The 18,990-nt window shown below is 37.8% G+C and overlaps 1 protein-coding gene and 1 long non-coding RNA gene across 2 annotated transcripts in view; both read left to right on the top strand.

The window, feature by feature from the left end:
• Nucleotides 1-13,073, top strand: part of LOC139690674 (sodium-independent sulfate anion transporter-like) — a 41,925-nt gene extending 28,852 nt beyond the window's left edge. Inside the window, exons 3-12 of the mRNA XM_071588171.1 lie at nt 888-1,083; nt 3,884-4,104; nt 4,435-4,639; nt 6,103-6,267; nt 6,867-7,028; nt 9,298-9,438; nt 10,379-10,524; nt 11,372-11,545; nt 12,241-12,394; nt 12,868-13,073. Coding sequence (XP_071444272.1) covers nt 888-1,083; nt 3,884-4,104; nt 4,435-4,639; nt 6,103-6,267; nt 6,867-7,028; nt 9,298-9,438; nt 10,379-10,524; nt 11,372-11,545; nt 12,241-12,394; nt 12,868-13,007 — 1,704 coding nt within the window. The 3' untranslated portion in view covers nt 13,008-13,073. The remainder of the gene's footprint in view (nt 1-887; nt 1,084-3,883; nt 4,105-4,434; nt 4,640-6,102; nt 6,268-6,866; nt 7,029-9,297; nt 9,439-10,378; nt 10,525-11,371; nt 11,546-12,240; nt 12,395-12,867) is intronic.
• A 2,640-nt stretch (nt 13,074-15,713) lies between these two features.
• LOC139690926 (uncharacterized) lies at nt 15,714-18,146 on the top strand. Its single transcript, XR_011701536.1, has 3 exons — nt 15,714-15,784; nt 16,260-16,624; nt 17,835-18,146. It is a non-coding gene; the product is annotated as an uncharacterized lncRNA (long non-coding RNA).
• Nucleotides 18,147-18,990: the final 844 nt, after the last annotated feature.

Raw genomic sequence — 18,990 nt, 5'->3', positions numbered from 1 at the left:
TCATTTACGGGAAGTTACTTTGATTATTATTTCCTCTACCCAGTTTGCGAGTTATTTATGGACTACCCCTCGTATTTTAACGGGATCAATTAAAGTCTTTCCTCCATGAGAAAAGTCAAAATAATTAAATGGAATGCGGTTAATGGAAAACTTATTTTTTTTCACAATATTGACTTTTCTGTATCGTTTTCTGCTTTCAATGACCGATTTTATTGTGCTTCATGTCTGTTTTTTTTAATTATTGAGGTGATAAATACGTGCGCAGACACGTCGTCGTTGCCCTTAGCAACGTTAGGGTGCTCAGCCGTTGGATTAGTACACAAGAGAAACCGCGCACCTAACTGGTGACATTTTCCTTTGCGGGGTAGGTGCTTGGAGTTTGCGCATGAAGAACTTCCCAACGTAATGTAAGACACACTGTCTCAGGCGTTTCTCGGTGGAAATCTTTCATGCTTGGCATAAATGAGCGTAGACTAACTTAGCAGATTCCACTAGACTTTTTATTTTGCATGGCCATGGTTTCGTTACGAGGCAACAACATCATCAGGTGTCATCAACATCCTGTAAACAACCAATAAGCACTGGAGGTAGGGTTGGAGAAGGGAAAGGGGGGGTTGTGTGTGTGTGTGTGTGTGTGTTTTTTCAGGGTCAGTTGGGCTTAGAGGGGGTGTGAAAATTTAATTTCGGTGCACAGATCTAAATTTTTCTCCCACTGAAATTTTTATGATCCCCATCCACTCGAGTGCGTCCATCTTAAAACTCTTCAGGAACACTGCTGCAAGAAACATGTGAAAGTGAAGCAATTTCTCCAAAATGTTTGTGTTTCTTGTGTCCCTGACATCATACATTTTGCAATTGCATAAACATTCGTTTTTTTTTCTTTTCAGTATGGGCTGTATTCCTCCTTCATTGGAACACTCATTTACATAGTTTTGGGAACAGTGAAAGAGGTTTCCATTGGGCCCACGTCTTTGATGGCCCTTCTAACCTTTGAATACACCCGAGATCTTCCGACTGATTTTGTTATTCTCTTAACATTTCTGACTGGATGTGTGGAGTTACTGTTTGGCATCCTTCATCTGGGTAAGCTCATTGCAAATTGAGGAATCATCACCATAAATGAACGTTTGCCATAGAAGTATGTTCTTGCTTCTTTTTCTGAAAAATAGCTTGCTCTGAATGCAGCGTTGTTGCAGAGTTTATTTCCCATAATTCCACATTCTTTGAATATTTGAATTATCCCACACAACGCTCAAAACTGCATTCCAAAGTTCACCTGCTTCATGCTTCAGAAGGAGGGAGTGTACATGCCAAAGGTATCTCAATGTTCATGTCCTTAATGTCCTTTAGGGCTCTCACCTCAAGCCTAAAGAGTTCCAGTCTATAATTGGTACAGAATTAGAACTTTTCCAGCCATTATATCCAATATGTGCTTGTATACTGCTTTCATTTGAGCATACTCCCAGATTATGTTTATTAAATGAATTAATTATATAAATTAAGTAATCAATATTAAATGATTAATAAAATTAGCAGAGCTTAAGGTGAAGTATGATCTGTCAGACAATTGATTTTTTTAAATGCAAGGGAAATTTGTCATGTGAACAATACCTTTTGATCTTAAATTGTGAATTGTTCATGAGGTTATGTGATTAGAGAGAGAATGTTGACAAGGATAGCAATGGAAGGAATGGAATCGGACTTTTGGATGACATTAAGGACAGTAGATAGCTATTTTTTTTAAGGTAATCTACCGGTTAAGGTAGGTTTTTGAATGGACACAACTACCAAACAAACATTTTATTACTCCCAACAAAATCCAATATCCTACTCTATATCAGGTCCCTCTTCATCTCTGAGTACTTTAGATAGCTATGCTAAATGAAATGACAAAGGAAATAATGTAAGGTAGATTGACCCAAGACTGGGAGGAAGGGCATCAACTATCGTTGATAAATCTAACTATATTAGATTAACCTCTTATAATGACAATGAGTGAGAGTATTGATCAATATCAACATTGTTATTATTAGCAGAAATGGTTAAAATCAAACACTGTGTTCAAATGGTAGCATTTTAAACATTAAAAAAAGGTAATATGTTTAACAATAATAATACATTATTTTTGTTATTAGATAATCTACCAGGTAAGGTAGGATTTAGATGGACACCACTACAAAAATAAATATTTTGTTTTTTCCAGACAAAAACAATCCAGCAACCAACTCTACAGCAAGTCCCTCTTCATCTCTGTGTTCTTCCTTCCTCCTTTCATCTTGTTCAACATCCCTACCCTGTTCCTGCCCTATCCTCATTTAAAGTAGATAACTTCAGGCGTCACTTTGTGGAAACAATACATATTTGCCAAAGGAACACTTGGTTTTTCCACATAAAATTTAATCACGACCTAGGTTTCGATGCTTAGCGTCATGACGCTGAGCATCGAAACTATCCTCAAACGTCCTCATTTGCCTAACTATCTGTCAAACTATCCTCATTTGCCTAACATTCTCACCTATATTACAGTCTTCAACATCCCACCGGTAATCAATATGCACTTTTCATCCATTTATACATATGGTATAACATTTAAGTTATGCCATGAATTGAAACATACTTAAGCCCATTGAAAATATACCCCATATTCATGATAAATATTGAGTATTAGTTATAAAGAGAAAAAAAATTAATTATTGAAGTGTGGCATCCAAAGTTTCTCCTAAACAGAAAGCAATAAAATTATATGTTTATGTAATGTGAAAAATGAAATACGAGGGTCATCCGGAAAGTAGTACCCGTTCGTGAAATAAAAAGACAAAAGTAAATATTCACAAACATAAAAAATTTTATTTGAAAGAGGATACTTTAAACTACTTCTCAACATAATCTCCAAGCAAATTAAGGCATTTGTCATAACGTGTGACAAGTTTCTGTATTCCTGCTGCATAGTCCTTTGCCGCCAGCTCATTGAGATACAGGGTCACTCCTTCTTTAAGTTCTTCATCGCTGTCAAATCTTTTTCCTGCCAAAAAGTCTTTAAGCTTTGTAAAGAGATGAAAATCTGAAGGGGCCAAGTCCGGGCTATACGGTGGATGGTCGAAAGTTTCCCATTTGAATTGCTGCAAAAGTTTTTGTGTTATCCCAGCTGCATGAGGCCTGGCATTGTCATGAACGAGAATGACACCAGTAGACAATAGACCTCGCCGCCGATTTTGTATTGCCCGCCGTAATTTCTTTAATGTTTCACAATACGCATTGGCATTAATAGTGTCTCCACGGGCCATAAAATCAATAAGCAATACACCTCGTCGATCCCAGAAAATGGTTGCCATGAGTTTCCTGGTGGACAGAACTCCCCGAAGGTCTCCCCGAACGCTCATCGTCGTGTGTGTTCCCCCTCCCCATGTTGAAGTTGCGACACCACCGCCGAACAGACGACTCGTCCATTACATTGTCTCCATACACCTCCTTTAATTGGCGATGAATATCACATGGGCGAACGTTTCTTGCATTGAGGAATTTAATCACTGCCCTCACTTCACAACTGGCGGCGTTCTCAATTTTTTTAAACATTGTAAACAATCACAGAAACAACACAGGCAATGCTAGCGTCACGCAACTTGGCTCAGAGAAGGCAGACAAGCCACTGAAGCTATCTGACCTCGTCCAGCGGCTACTCGCGTCGTCAGCACTTCATGCGGCACGAACGGGTACTACTTTCCGGATGACCCTCGTAATTCTGGGATCAGCTAGGAAAAGACATTAACATTTATAGATATCTTTCCTATGATATTGTAAATATCATGTTTCTATTATTTTTGTCGCCATATGAATCCAGTATTCTGAAAAATATTTTTTTCATTAAAAATATTTCAACCTTAAGGTTTTCTGGTGGACTTCATATCAGAACCTGTTGTATCGGGATTCACAGCTGCTACATCAATTGTCATAGCAGAGGCTCAGATGAAAGGTCTCCTTGGAATTAAATACAAATCTATTGGGTTTGTTGACAACGTTTGGAAACTCTTAACTCAAATTAAGGATACCAGACCTGGGGATGCCATATTAGGAATATCTTCAATGATTTTTCTACTTTCTTTCAGGGTAAGTATTTTTTAATTATCCCGATTCATACGTCATCCCAGATCCATGCAAAAATATCAAGATAAGAACAATTAGAGAATTTTTTATCATTTTTTAAGTGATATAACATTGAATGTATTATTAATTGGCTTTGTGATACTTCCTTTGTTATTTTTTGCATTCAAAATTTTGTGTTTCTAATTGATTTTTGCCGTATTAGCTTTGACTAAAATTCCCTTTCTAAAATTTGACTTTTATGATATCAGTGATGGGATGCTTTCTAAATTAAATACATTAGCATTATTATCATTGGTCTCCTGTGACCTAACCTGAGTGCTCTTTCTTCAGTAGAAGCTGAAAGATATTCCAGTGAGTAGCTGCAAGTTCCTCTGTGGCAAAGGAAAAAACCCAAGCCAGACAGAATCCAAAATCAGAGTGATAAAGAAGATATTGTGGTTCTTAACTATCGGTCGCAACGCATTGATTGTCTTGATTGGAGGATCTTTAGCTTTTGTTTTTGAAAGAAATTGGGGCGTAGCACCTTTTGCATTGTCAGGTGAGTGACATTGTCTTACAAGTGAGGGTAGTAGGCTATATTTTTGGAGTGCTATGTTTCAGAAAGAGATATTTTGCACTCAATTCATGACTTGATAAGGCACATTACTATTATTATTAAAGTTCAATGCAACAATTTCAGAGAGTAAAATTCATTTGCCTTGACTGCATTGAAATGCACATTAGCAGATGACTCTGTTAAAAAGTCTCTGTTGCAACATCTCCCACAGTTTCTTTGGAATTATTATTAAAGGAAATTCTTACAAGTTGACAGTTTGTCAGGTGGTAACATATAGTCAATGTACATTCATGCATGAAATTACTCGCACACATTATTATATGCAATTATCATATGAATTTTTTGCATCTTTTCATGCATATATTTGCATTGTTTGGGAAGGGCTTGAATATTTCTGCTAGTAGACTGTTACAGTCAATGATTTATTTGTTGAGAAATAATCATTTTTTTTAAATAGTTCTTTCTTTGTGCTTGGTATTTCACCTTGTCCTTATGGTCATTTCTTCCTCTATAAAGTTGGGTTAGGGGATCGGGATAGGTCCGGTGGCTAACCTACTGGCTTCCCACCCTGAGTGCGTGGGTTCAAATCCCGGCGGTGTTGAATATTTTTCAGAGGTATCGCGATCCCTACTTGAGGTGTTTTGTGGAGGGCACTTTGAGTGAGTACGCCGTCCATCGGATGGGACGTTAAGCTTAGGACCCCTTGGTGCCTTTCGTAAAGAGTAGGCTAATGCTGACGCCGGGTTTCTCTTCACCCTTCATCCTTTCCTGTCCATCCCCTATGGCGCAAATGGCCTCAGATGTCGGTTGCCTCCCCTAAAATACTACTACTACATAAAGTTAGGGTTTCCCACGTCTTTCCTTTATTCTCCTCAAGCTTTTCCTTCCTTAAGTGTGTGTGAAACAATCCCCATAAAGTTTCCTTCTTTTTCTCCTAATTTGTAAAGATTCCCAGTCCAGTATTTTTAACATTGCTGTCACATTCTCCATCTTTGTTTGCTCTCCCATAATCCGTAGCCATAGCAGCCTTTAATAAGCCCTTTTTATCATGAGTCCCATACTTGTGATGAGTACTATAAAATTGGCCTAACCTTGTAAACCTTTTTCTTAGCTGTTCTTTGAGGTTTCTCATCACCCAATGCAAACGTTTTGAAAACTTTCGCAGTCATAAACTCCATTTTCTATCCCTGCCTTAAATTATTGGTTAAATAAATATCAACAATGTTTTTCCTCTGCGAAAATTTGAAATGTTTGTGTTCCCTCAGTGTTACTTCAAGATGTAGCTAATCTAAGCAATTGCATAGAATAATTAGTTTATGACAGTTTTTTTTTCGCAAGCCTGGTTAGAGTGAAAAATATAATTTTTTCTCAATGTTATTAGATGCATGAAGTGAGTATTTGAATATTTTCTCTATTTAATTTGTGTGTTTATTTTGAATGTCCAGGTCAAATTGACCCAGGATTCCCACCAGTTCAGCCACCGCCCTTTTCAACAACATATGGTAATGTTACATATAACTTTGGGAGTATGGCTTCAGAATTGGGAACAGGAATACTGATAGTTCCTGTAGTTTCTGTGCTTGCCAATATTGCTATTGCTAAAGCCTATTGTGAGTATTTACGTTGAAATTACTTTTTTCATAATAGAGAGATGATGAATTTTTTCCTTGTGCCAATATGGAAAGAATTTGATGTTATCTATTGAAGCATGTTTGGTTGAGATGATTCTTTATGTTTTAACTCAAAATGTGATAGAAAAAGTATCCTTTGAGATTTCAGTCAAAGTTTATAGTTTTTTTGAAGAAATTTATATTGCTGCATTGAAACCTGCCCTTAAGAATTAATGTCATTAAGCATTCCACTTGCATCATAGTTTTCCAACCCTTTATATTATTTATTTTAACCTGACCTGTAAAATTAATACCCAAGCATATCCCTTCGTAATATCAAGACAATTAAGTATTACTTTAGTTCATTGTAAAGAAATTACCATATTCAATGGTGTATAAGATGCATTTTTTCCAAAATTATGATTTAAAAAATTGTCCATCTTTTATGTAAACATTCAAACAGCATGGGTTAACGTTTAATGCCAAATTTTATTGATATAATTGATTAATGTTATTTTTACCCAAGATGGTCAGTACTATTCATTTTTTTATCAATGAAATTGTAGTTTTTGAACTCCCTCTTCTTCCACCACGAACAGCCACAGGAGGTAAAATGTATGCCACCCAAGAGATGCTGACTTTGGGGCTGTGCAACATTGCAGGGTCATTCTTCAGCTCAATGCCCACGTGCGGTGCCTTCACGAGGAGTGCCGTCAGCAGTGCCAGTGGAGTGCGCACGCCTTTGGCTGGGTTATACACAGGTCAGGTCACAATCTTTTAGCTCCACAAACACTAGATCAACAAACTGGTAGTTAAGAGGTAAAAAGGATTTTTCACACCGCAGAATGCAGATTCCACCAGCAAGCTGGATTGTAAAAATAGATACCGATCATGAGAAAAATGGAATTTTCCTTTTGTGTTTATTTCTTTATCTATTTAAGAATTACATTGCAATTAGGTAATTGTCCAGGTGGCAACGGTCAAGTCTGATCAATGATCACTCTTACAACAAACATACAAACAAACTTCCACATCACATATAAACAATATTTTAATAAGTACAACAGTATCAATGAAGTTCATCACCCATAATTTCTTATTGGCCTTAAATTCGTCTTTCACTATTAGATTCACTTCTTCCATTTCAGACTCCACCATCACCTTTCTTGACACAAACATCTCACTTCACAATAACAACTTCACCACTTCAGTACATATCAAAGCCACTAATCATCAGCAATACCTACACCACACAAGCTGGCATCCTTAACACACCAAACGCTTGATTCCCAACTCTCTCTCTCTCCGCGGACACCGAATTTGCAACACCACAGCCACTCTCAACAAATACCTCCACAATGTGGAGGTATTTGTTGCTTGCACTCCACAAACGCGGTTACCCAGAAAAGCTCCTACAAAATAAATTCCACCACTCCACCTGACCACACACACCACATAAAAACAAGCCCACATCAGACGCAGGACCTATTTTCCCGGATCACGCAGACTGAAAACCTTTCTTGAAGAACTGTTTCCAATTTTACATGACAATGATGCGACCTCATCCTTACTACCCCAATGCCCATCTCTCCCATACAGATGACCCGCCAACCTCAAAAACATTCTGAGATCCACCAACTCTTTGGTGCCCCCCCCTGACAAATTTCCTCATATTTCCCCTACTTGCAACCGCCCCCGATCTAAAACAAGTCTGCTTATCAGATCCGCTCCCCTCTTTCCACATCCCCTAATTGCCCACTCACCTCGTTCCCATGCTAATTGCTTCTCAAAAAACATTATTTATCTTTTGTCATGCAAACAATGCACTTCATTTTACATAGGTGAATGCATTACCCCCTTATTCATTCAAATGAACAATCACCGGTACTGCTGCAATTCTGCCTCACTCTCTTCTCTTCCTATCCCTTCACACGCAAATTCCTACAACCTTTCATTCGACCAGTGTTTTGCTCTTACCATCCTAGAATCCCTACCCGATTCAGCCACCAACAAAGAGGTGAAAACTCGAGAATCCGCGTATATACTAGATTTCCGATATTTTAAAATTCCCACCCTTAACCGCCATCTTTAATTCTCCTCCCAGGATTCCCTGCGCCTCCCCCTCCCCCCCAGACCCCTAACCCCTCTCCAACAAATTTTCAGTCTTACTTGAAGAAGGCCTCGGAGAAGGCCGAAAGCTTAAACAATTTACGATGTGAGTGTCCTTTTAAGTGTTACTATTTTATTTGTGTTCTATTTTGCCGTCCAAATATCATACTGCTCGTGTTAGTGTTCCAATATCATCGATATATATTAAAAAAAAAAAAAAAATATATATATAATTATTTCTGTATATATATGTATAATTATTATATATATATATATATATATATATATATATATATATATATATAATTATTATATATATATAATTATTATATATATATATATATATATATATATATATATATATATATATATATATATATATATACATTATTATATTTCTACATATATTATTTCTATTACAATGAATTATTGAATAAATGAATTATTCTTATTTCTATTATATATATTACATTTAGACTGACTGAAGAGCGTGCTTTCGAATCCCGGGCAAAGCTATCTGAATACCCTCAACTCCACCCAAGGAGTGTGATTTTTCGCACACCAAATCCAACTGAGAAACCATAATGAACCATAAAACCATAGGGAAAGGCACCGAGCCCCCTACCCACATGTGTGTAATTCACACGGCGTTGGGCTCAGTACTGGGTGAACTCCATAATCACCTACCAAACTGACCATCAGGTTAATGGCTGTGTTTATATATATTTCTATATATACTGCAGTAGAACAATCTGAGAAAGATTGTAGACTGTAGTTTTACTGTGGTTATTTACTGCTTATTCGATTCTGAGGCGGGTGAAGGAACCAGCCAGTATTTCGGGGTGCCCCCTTGTATACGATGTAATATATGTGTAGATACGAAATATATAAAGATGTATCTCCGTTTTCTCTTTTTTACAGGAATCCTGATCATGCTTGCACTCGGATTTCTCACTCCTTATTTCTATTACATTCCTCGAGCAACCCTCTCCGCTGTTCTCATTTGCGCCGTGATGTTCATGGCTGATTTTGGTATATACAGGAAACTCTGGCGCGTGAGCAGTAAGTTTTATTTTATTGCTAATCGAAGACTTATATGTTTCTTCTTTCCTGGTCATGTGAGTGGAGTTTAAGAGAACATTAGTAATCATCAGAAATCATTCCCGCCTTTTTCGAGATGGAAACAAAGCAATCTGTCGCAAAGTAAGTGACAAATTTCCACCTGGAAGACACTCAATCAGCTACTTAAAAATGTTATTCTGATCTCAATTCGGGTCATCATTGTCCCGTAGTGAAATTAAACTAAAGGTAAAAGACATGTTGGATGGAACCTGTGGAAAAGGGAAAATATTGGCCATACTTTAGGTTGCCGCAGTGAAAACAGTTGTAACAAATTCAAAATTTTATTTATTTTTTAAATTATTTTTTAATAATATTTATTATATTTAAATTACGTTTTGGAGACCAAATAATTATGATTTTCTCTCGAATAGGTTCAACTAAATCTTTAAAAATCAGCATGCGAATATCCCAAACACTCCCGCTTTTATAGAAATCAAATGAAGGGAACAACCGTTTAAAGTGGGAAGTTGCAGCGCATTATGTAATCATCACGAATCAACGGTTTTGCACTATGAAATGAAGTAATCCATTGTTTGCCCCGATTGTTTCAAGAAAGCATGTTTACCTAATGATGCATAATGGAAACTGAATCTTGTGCAAGGAGTTTTGAAAGTTGCATTTTCTACCTAAATCCTAAACTTTTCAATTTCAAATCTAATAATATCTTCTCCTGTTGTTTTGCGTCATTTGTTTATTGTCCGGCACCTTGGATTTCAATCGAGGCATACAATAAAAGACTGTTAGTAATTATAAACCATTTAAAAATCATTTTTGTATTGTTCAAAACATGTACTTTGGCTTTAAGATTAATGGAGAAAATTATAAAATGGTTTGATGGCGTTATATTAATACTGTATATTATTATCATATTCATTTACAGAACGTGACTTTTTCGCTGCCATTACAACGTTCGTTGTTTGCCTCCTGCTCGGAATTGAAATAGGACTGTTGCTCGGAGTGGCAATCAACTGCTCCTACTTGCTGTACTTGTGGGCGCGCCCAGGACTAAATATGGAGCACAAAAAGGTGACCATCCCAAATACCATGTATGGAAGTCGTTATAGTATTCTATTCCAATATATCTCCTCTATGGCGTGTCCGAGGGGATTACCTGCCCGTCCCCCTAGACTTCCAGGCAATCCCAGGGGCCCTGAGGTCTCCAAATGTACTTTTTCCTCCGACAATTATCAACACCTCGGGGCCCCAGGGGCCTTGCCATTGGATACCTTGTCTTGCCTTGCCTCTCCTAATGCCTTGTCCTTGCATTGGGGCATTGTCCATTACCAGAGACGTTGCTCTGCTCGCCTTCTTCCTAAACACCACACCGAAAAAATACTTTCTTTGAGCCAAACAACCTGAATAGAAGTTTAGAAAATTATGGGATTATTTGGAATGAGAAAATTTAAAAGGTTCACGATGACTTGCGGGCGACAAATTAAGAAACATTTAAAGTTAATTTTCAATTTAATTTATCGAAAAACTGTTTGCGACTGCTTCCAGGAGAACTATGAAATAAAATCCAGTCGTGATGTTTCACTCTCTATTAAGTAGAGATTAGTGCAAAAAGATGTGGGTAAACTTTAATGTCCTTAAATTATTCAGCAGTTGATTTAATCCTCCATACATTAGGGTTGTCATAAACTCGCGAGCCAAAAGGAGCTGAAATCAGCTAACCCTACTTCTAAAAGCGACTCTGTAGAACCATTAAAAAAAAAATTAAATGAAAAATGCGTGTACATGGAAAAACTATAAATGTTTTATATTTGCATCTTCTGAAATAGTTGTTACCTTTTTAGAGCCAGCAGCGAACCAATGTTTCTGTTTTTTTTCCTTTTAAATCCTACTGAACACTTTTCTCTCGCACGTGCATTAGGTGCCTTGTGGTCGTGAGTACCTAATGATTACTCCTGATACTGGCTCTTACTTCCCAGCTATTGAATACATCCGCTCCGAAGTGAGCAGGATAGGAGTCAGCGAAGGCAGAGGTGTACAGCCATTGGTAATCAACTGTGAGCATTTCAAAGGCATGGATTATTCAGCGGCTATGGTAAGTTTCACTTTACTTCTACGGGGCTAAAAGAAAAACAACCATTATTCATGTCGTCTGCGGTAAACAATAGTACACAATAATTTGACGACAAAATAATAATATTCTTACGGAATAAACACATTAATCAGAAATATTACAACCATATAACGATGCTATAATTCAATATTAATAAACACTTTCGTTGAATAACAATTAACCTCTATAATCCGATTGCAAACCTCACAGAAATGCTTCGAGAATGTCATTCTTGTTTTTTAACCTCGGCCATCTCTCTGCCAAATACGTCGGGAGCAAATCATCGCAGGTTTATCATCAGAATATGTTCTGTTCCGACTAATGCTTATGCTTTTTAAATGGCATGGATAGTTTATATTGTTGTCTGTTTCTATAAACAATGTAACAATGCAGACGAATATTACTCCAAACAGCGCCGCGTTACAATCATATAAGAAAAAAGAATTTTATGTGGAGTGCTTACGAACACTGGGAAATTATACCTAGTATATAGCTAGTTTATATGCAAATGGAGTTCAAACCGATTGCTTTTCACCTTCTCTCCATTTCTTTCCTTAATGTTTTTTAACGGCCGATATTGAAAATAAGGAAATGGCGTGTTGACTATCGACAATCATTTGCTAGCGATCAATCCTGTTGAGATGGTGCAAGTTCTGTGCAATCCAACTTATTTTCAGGGTTTTACGGCAGTTTTGAAAGAGTTTAGGAGCAGGCAGCAGCTACTGGTTCTGATGAATCTGAAGGATGGGGCTTTATCCTTGCTTCAGAAATGTGGTGCGGTTGACGTCATTCACTGTAGTTGTGAAGAGGAGCTGGATATTGTGCTAATTGGTAAGTGCCTTTCAGTTTCCCGGAATTTGATTTAATTGTTTATCCGGAATTGTTTATCCACTTACTGTTTACTGTATGTGATAATTGAAATGAAGTACATCGGAACGATGTTAATTTGTTCCTAGTGCCATGGAAATGATCTTTGCAATTTAAGCTGTAAGCGGAAGATTTGAAGTCAGATTTTTAAAAAGTAAAGTAAGAATTTCAATCCGGCTACACTATCTCATTCGATGCTATTGTTATCATTATTTCATTAAATTACGCAATTTACGATGTAATTGGTCTTTGCACGGTAGATAATGGAAAATTTTTGCAATTTTTAAAAGAAATAGCATTAAATATGTAATGATGCCGAAAATATGCCATTAAATCATTTTAACCCATGAACACAACTGCGACTTGCCCTTAAAAGGCATTATTTTGATGAGTTAAAATGTTACTCTTCTTGAATTGAATTTGAAAATTCCTCATAGGTGAAACCTTGGAGTGTGAGGACATTTTATTGCTGAAGGGAGCGAAAAATCCACACAATAGCGAAGTTCAATCATCTCTCTTGGAGAGGCACATGGTGCTGGAGCTTGGCGGAGGACCTGACCATAAGTCAATGCAGTAAACTAGAAATTTAACATCATTTGCTCATATAATAGCCACTGCTTGAGTGACTGTATAAATATAAGAATAATTGGCATTTTTGTTGAAATCTATCTTTCTATTTGTACATATCTATATTTTTACATTAAATAAAAGAACTTTTTGACTGTGTCCGACGTTTGAAATGCAACTAACCCAATCATGCTACGTTTTCATGCTTAAGCGTGGGTCCTTTTTAAAGTTTTAATCAAATCAAGTTGGATGAGATGGGAGCCACATTGTTGGCACTCGTCATTATTTATGGTTTAGGTGACTCATTGACTCTAACCGTCACAATCCAACTTCCGTAAGTCTCTGTCGAATTGTTCCGCTAATTTCTTTTGTTGCATTCACAAATACGAGCTATGCCGCTCATAATTTGAGCAAAGGGTTCCAATCTCTTCTATATTTGCCATTTGAATAAATAATTATAGAGGAGTCAATCAGGGCTAATATTAACCGATTCAACCTCCTCCACTTCATGACTTGCAGCAACTGCAGAGAAGGGTTAGGCACCAATCCATTGTGTTCCCTTCTCCATAAGGAGTTTTCGAAGTGATAACACACTCCCACTCACCGAGAATCTTTTGCAATCGCACGCGGCATTCATTGCGAGGGCCTATGCAGACAGTGGTACCCCCCTGTGTACCCACCCCTACTCAGGGCGACCCCCGGACTCAAAGCACACGCCAGCTCGCGTGTAAATCCGCGACTAGAATTGGATCAGAGCGGTGAATGGTATGCCGGCTTCGCACATCGAGAGGACCCGAGTTCAAATCCCGGTGAGGAACGATCGGTCGGTGTTAGTATTATCTTTAACTGTGTCCTCGTTGACAATTTGATAAGGAGTGTAGTTTTGTACAGTGCGGCAAGCGAGGAAGTGGGGAAGAAGGAGAAGGATAGGCATGTTGGACGAATTCAAAAGAGGTAGAGTGGATGCAGAATTGGAAAATATTTTGTTGCTGTGTAGGGTGTCAGATGGTGTCTTGTTAGGCAAGGCTAAGAAACATAGCGATGTTCGATCTATGTCTATCGATAACAACCCTTAAATTTCAGGCTACTAATCATCATCATCATCACCATTGAATGTAGCGTTCTCCTGTTTTGTAAATTGGGGCTTCCGGAATTACACATTCGTTTGGCGACTAAAGGTTTGCGATTGCCATGAGCTCCTGTGAATTTGGAATGTAAGATGCTGACCCTTAGCAGTTCGTTTATCTTCTGTATCTACTCGTGGCATATGTGGATGCCGCGAGTAGAAGCTAGAAGCAAAGAAAATAGATAAAAATATCCTGGGTTGGATTAAAGACTTTGAATGGTCGAGTTCAAAGAGTAGTGATAGATGGAGTTAGCTCAATTGCAGTCACTTCAGGTGTTCCGCCTCGAAGTATTGTCGGACCTATTTTATTTCTTCTTTACGAAATTGATTCCGTAGTCACTAGTGAGATACGTTTATTGGATATCTCATCTCAAAGACAATGTGTCGAGTCACTTAAATTATCAATTCGCTTTTCCATTGCTCTTCTTTTCCTCTCGCCACTATCCGACCCCACTCTATCCTCTGCGCAGTAATTCCAAAACCCCTTCTTTCGCCCCTCTCCCGGCCAACTTCAACCCCTCTCTCTCCCCCCCCCCATTTCTCCCGGCGATTTTCAACCCCCCCCTCCGTCTACCCCACCCTGCGCCAAACCAATCTCCGTGGCTTACTCGTTCACTCTCCTCTTTGCCGCTGACCCTGACGGACGTCTGGTATCGCGGCTGGATATGCGAGCGGCCGGTCATGCTAAAAGGAACTGCTTTAGACGCTGTAATGCCGAGATGGGGTGAACGGACATTGCCTAAGCAATTGTGTCTGCAAGAGTTTCGGGTGAGTGTTTCAAATTACTCTTCGAGTATCTGTTGATTGCCGATTGAAAACTTAATTCGAATCGATTACCGACGTCTTTGACAGTGACCCGACGCTGGTATCTGTTGAACTGTATCCCGATTAGAGTCAAATCGGTCATCTCAAACTTCACATCAGGTTATTACGAATTCTTCCATTTCATTCATGATTTCGATAAGATTCCTAGTATTAGGATTAAATTACTGTTTCGAAATCGATGTAAAACTAAGAAGTCAAATGATCTCACCCGGCGTGTCGACCACTTTCCAATGGGAGTATTTTTTCATGACTAGTTGAAAGGCTCCGCGCACGAATCGCGATTAAAGAATTACATTGTGTCATATCTGTTAAAAATGTGTGGATTTGAAAGGAAATGAGAAACTTAAAAAAGTTTTTGTCGAGATAATAAGTTTTGACCGGAATGAAATGAGTTCGATTTCATCGTCGCCGTTTTTGGGTAAGTTTTAAACCCTTTAACACTTTCGGCAAGTATAAATTTTCTACTCCTTGTCAGCTGTTTCCTTCCAAATCGCTACGGTCGGTTTAGCCTAGCGGGGCTACTACGCTACTCGCATCTCGACAAATAAAAAGATCTCATGAATGGTAGACTTATCATCCAGTTTCCCCATTTTCGAAATTTCATTTCTAGCCGAGATTCCACATTTGTTGGTACCATATGGCGTTGTTAGTGTTCTTTCTTTTAAGCCAATCGGCCGGTTGACACTGATGTCGGGCTAACCTCCTCCCAAGGCCTTTTTTTATCAACCCAGCTGCAGCAAACCGAGAGGCCTGAGGCGGTTCAGTCGACATGACCAAGATATACGGCAGTATCATATTTCCATTCACGCCTTGGGAAGACATGTGGTGATCCTGTGGTTGGTATTTCTTAAACTTTAGTTAATCTATTATAATGGATGCTTGTATTAAAGCGGAAAGCACAAGGCCAAGGACTACATTGATTCCTAATATAAGACATTTTATCAAATGTTTAGGATCCCCTTCAAAATAAGATTTTTACCAAAATCATTCGAGCTAATGTCAAAGCTAAAATTTAAATCTGTCGATAAATTATGGAGTTAATAATTTGTCTGAAAAGTAAAACTTTGTGCTTTCGTTTGGTAGGCTTTGGTGTGTCATCCTTCTATTTATTTTAAAAATTCACGTTCATATTCTACTCGAAATTAATTGCAGATAATTTCACTAAAATGCTTCGTCGTATGAATTTTTATTAGTATCATTAGTGTGTTCTGGTTTTGGCTATTTGAATGTTAAGGGTGCAAATAACTTGTTTGGTACGATATTTTTGTGTTGAATACAAACTTTGAACATTAAAACTTATCAAATTATTAGAACTGAATACCCTGCTGCTGGCACAGATGGCAACAACCCTGAAAGGATGGAGATATAATGATTGCTGTCGTAACACGAGCCGGGAGTTCATATGAGAGGACGAGGGAGGATGCTGCCATCAATTAAGTCAATTCCTGGAATTTCGGAGACCCACGTGGAACAACCTCGTCCCGGAGATTTCACTGAGGGAAGGAACTGTTTCTTCTGGGCGCACGGTGTGTCCTATCTTCGTAATGGGAAGGTGGCTAGGCGGACGCTGTCTCGACATCAGCTGATAGGCGGTGGTCTGGTTTAGGTGACACCTTGACCTTTTTCTGCTCTTCTTTGCAGGGGCCAGTCGCATTCAGACATGGATTAAATTCCAGGTAACATAACCTAACGTCTTGAAAATTTCTAATAGTTAAAGAAAGGAATTATTCAAGCTAGCCATGGTCAAATTTACCGCCATAATGTAATATACATGTACAGTTTAAGTCTAGAGATCGAAGGTAACTCTAAGTGTATTTTGTGCTCTTTAGTACTGCGGTGATAATTACTAGAACACACCTTGAGATAGGTCTACTTAATCAATTTCTTATAGTGATAGTTGAATTTTATAAAGGTTTTTGTAAACTATGTGGCCTGAACCCTCATTAGGCCCTGGAGATTAATTTACAAAATATTACCAAAGTTAGCAATTCAAATCAATCGAAATCATTCTTTGTTCGGTTTCTAATTTTCATATCTATAGCATCACATTTTCTAATACTTTCAGAAATGACTGTAACCCTTCGTATCACTAAAGCTTGATCGGCTGAAAAGTTCATTTGACAAGTTCCGCACTGATTTAAACTATTATCTTCAGACCTTGCCATGCCTCGTACAATTTCATCCTCGTATGCGCTAAAAAGCACGTGATAATTGAGAGGCAACCCTTACCCATTAAATATCACTGAACGCACCTCTCCATCCGAAACCTGTTCTTCCTAAGGCTCTCTGGGTGATTTCATTATTTCTACATAGCTTATTGCATATACGCCTTCTCAATATCCGCAAAAAGATGCTCTGATTATAAAAAAGTGATATTATACGAAAATGTTTTCTTTTGACTAAAAAAATATAATTTACTAAGTACAGGGCAATTGTTTTTTATAAAGCCACGCAGAAAGTAATTTTTTAATTGCCATAGACGTGATTCTTCATAGACGTGTGATGTATGCAAATAAAACTTAATTTTGTTATTTTAACCCATATACGCATCGCTACACAGCAAAATTTAGTTCTTAAGATTAAATAATTTTTTTTAGCATTTATTTCCTTAAAAAATGAAAATCGACATGACTTTTATTGGTTATTTTTTTGAAGAAGGAAATTCCCAAGATGTGAAATTATCATGAAAAATGGAATTTTAAATGTTTGTGCTGAACGCCGAATCTAAGATTTCAAGTAAAACCATGCCAAATTTTTCTGCTGGACTCTTATAATTGTTCAGCCACTAATATTGATTTAAAATCTTTCCAGCGAGTACCTAGAATCAACTAAAGTTATCCTAAGATCGTTACATTCTAATGAATTTCTTATTCTTAATTTTTACAGGTTGTCAAAGATGGCAGTGTTCTTGGATGAGGTCGGACCGAAAACTGAGATGGAGAGAGAGGAACTGCCCAAAAAGTGGGACATTAAATATTGTTTCAGTGTGAATAAGGAAGGCAAAGATGTCCCTCTGGTTGGAGCCGCTACGCCGAGATTGGTAGAACGAACAGCATGGCAGAGAGAGCTAATGGTGCTGCTTTGGACAGAATTTTGACATTCAACGGAGCGGCACTCTCTCCTAATACTTAAAAAAAAGAATAAATCATGTCCGTTGAAAAAAATGGCTTCGTCCAGTCTAAAAAAAATCCTTTTGTATGTTGTAAAAATGAATAAATTTCCAAAAAAAATTCTTGTTTTAAATTTGGTTTCCCAGTTCCGTTGTTTTCTGTTAATCCAATGAAAAAGCTGTATAAAATCAGTTATTTGTTTATACCTGTGCTTAAAGGGTTTAAAGCCCCAAGAAAAGTTAATTTCCTTGTTTTGATAGCAAGGTATTGAAACTTTTCAAAGATGATATCTTAAAGAAATGTAATACACAATTTCACGTGAGTTATCTAAATATTCACAATCTCAATTTTATTTAAAATCGGCTATATTCTGCGTAGAAGTTGGGTGGGTGAAAGGCAGAATGCACAGATTTTACGAAGTAATAACTTCGGTGAGTCAATCGAATGTTGTGAGTACTGCGGCGACGCGGATTTTAAATAAAAAATGAAAATTATTCATGTTGGTATACCTAGCATTATGGACCAGAAGCCTGGCATAAAAATCAAGCCTATCAGTAAAAAAATCCTAATTCACCTAGTACATACACAAACTCCTCAAGTTGGTATCCCTTCCCGTCGTAAAATAAAACATTGGCCTTTAAAACCGAAGTCTCGTTAAAATATATAAATGACTAATGTTGGTATTCCCAACAGTTAATACCAACATTTAGTAATTCCCAGGGTACCAAGTCACCCTAGGTGACTTGAACATGCCTAAATTTCCACTAAGAAGTCCCCACCTCATTTCCGGTAACGCCGAGCAAATGTCCCCCACTAGTCTACCAAACAACAAGAGCCGAGCTCAAAACTCGGGTGAAGAAAAATACACAAGTCTGATGTTATCTCGACCAGGACTTCCGTGCGAGTTTCTCGCTGGATTCATCTCAAAAACC

The sequence above is a fragment of the Hetaerina americana genome, unplaced genomic scaffold (genome assembly GCF_022747635.1).
Source record: "Hetaerina americana unplaced genomic scaffold, ioHetAmer1.1.p SCAF_3, whole genome shotgun sequence".
Classification (NCBI taxonomy): domain Eukaryota; kingdom Metazoa; phylum Arthropoda; class Insecta; order Odonata; family Calopterygidae; genus Hetaerina; species Hetaerina americana.
Note: the sequence above shows the minus strand (reverse complement) of the source record. Positions and strands in the feature narration are given on the sequence as shown.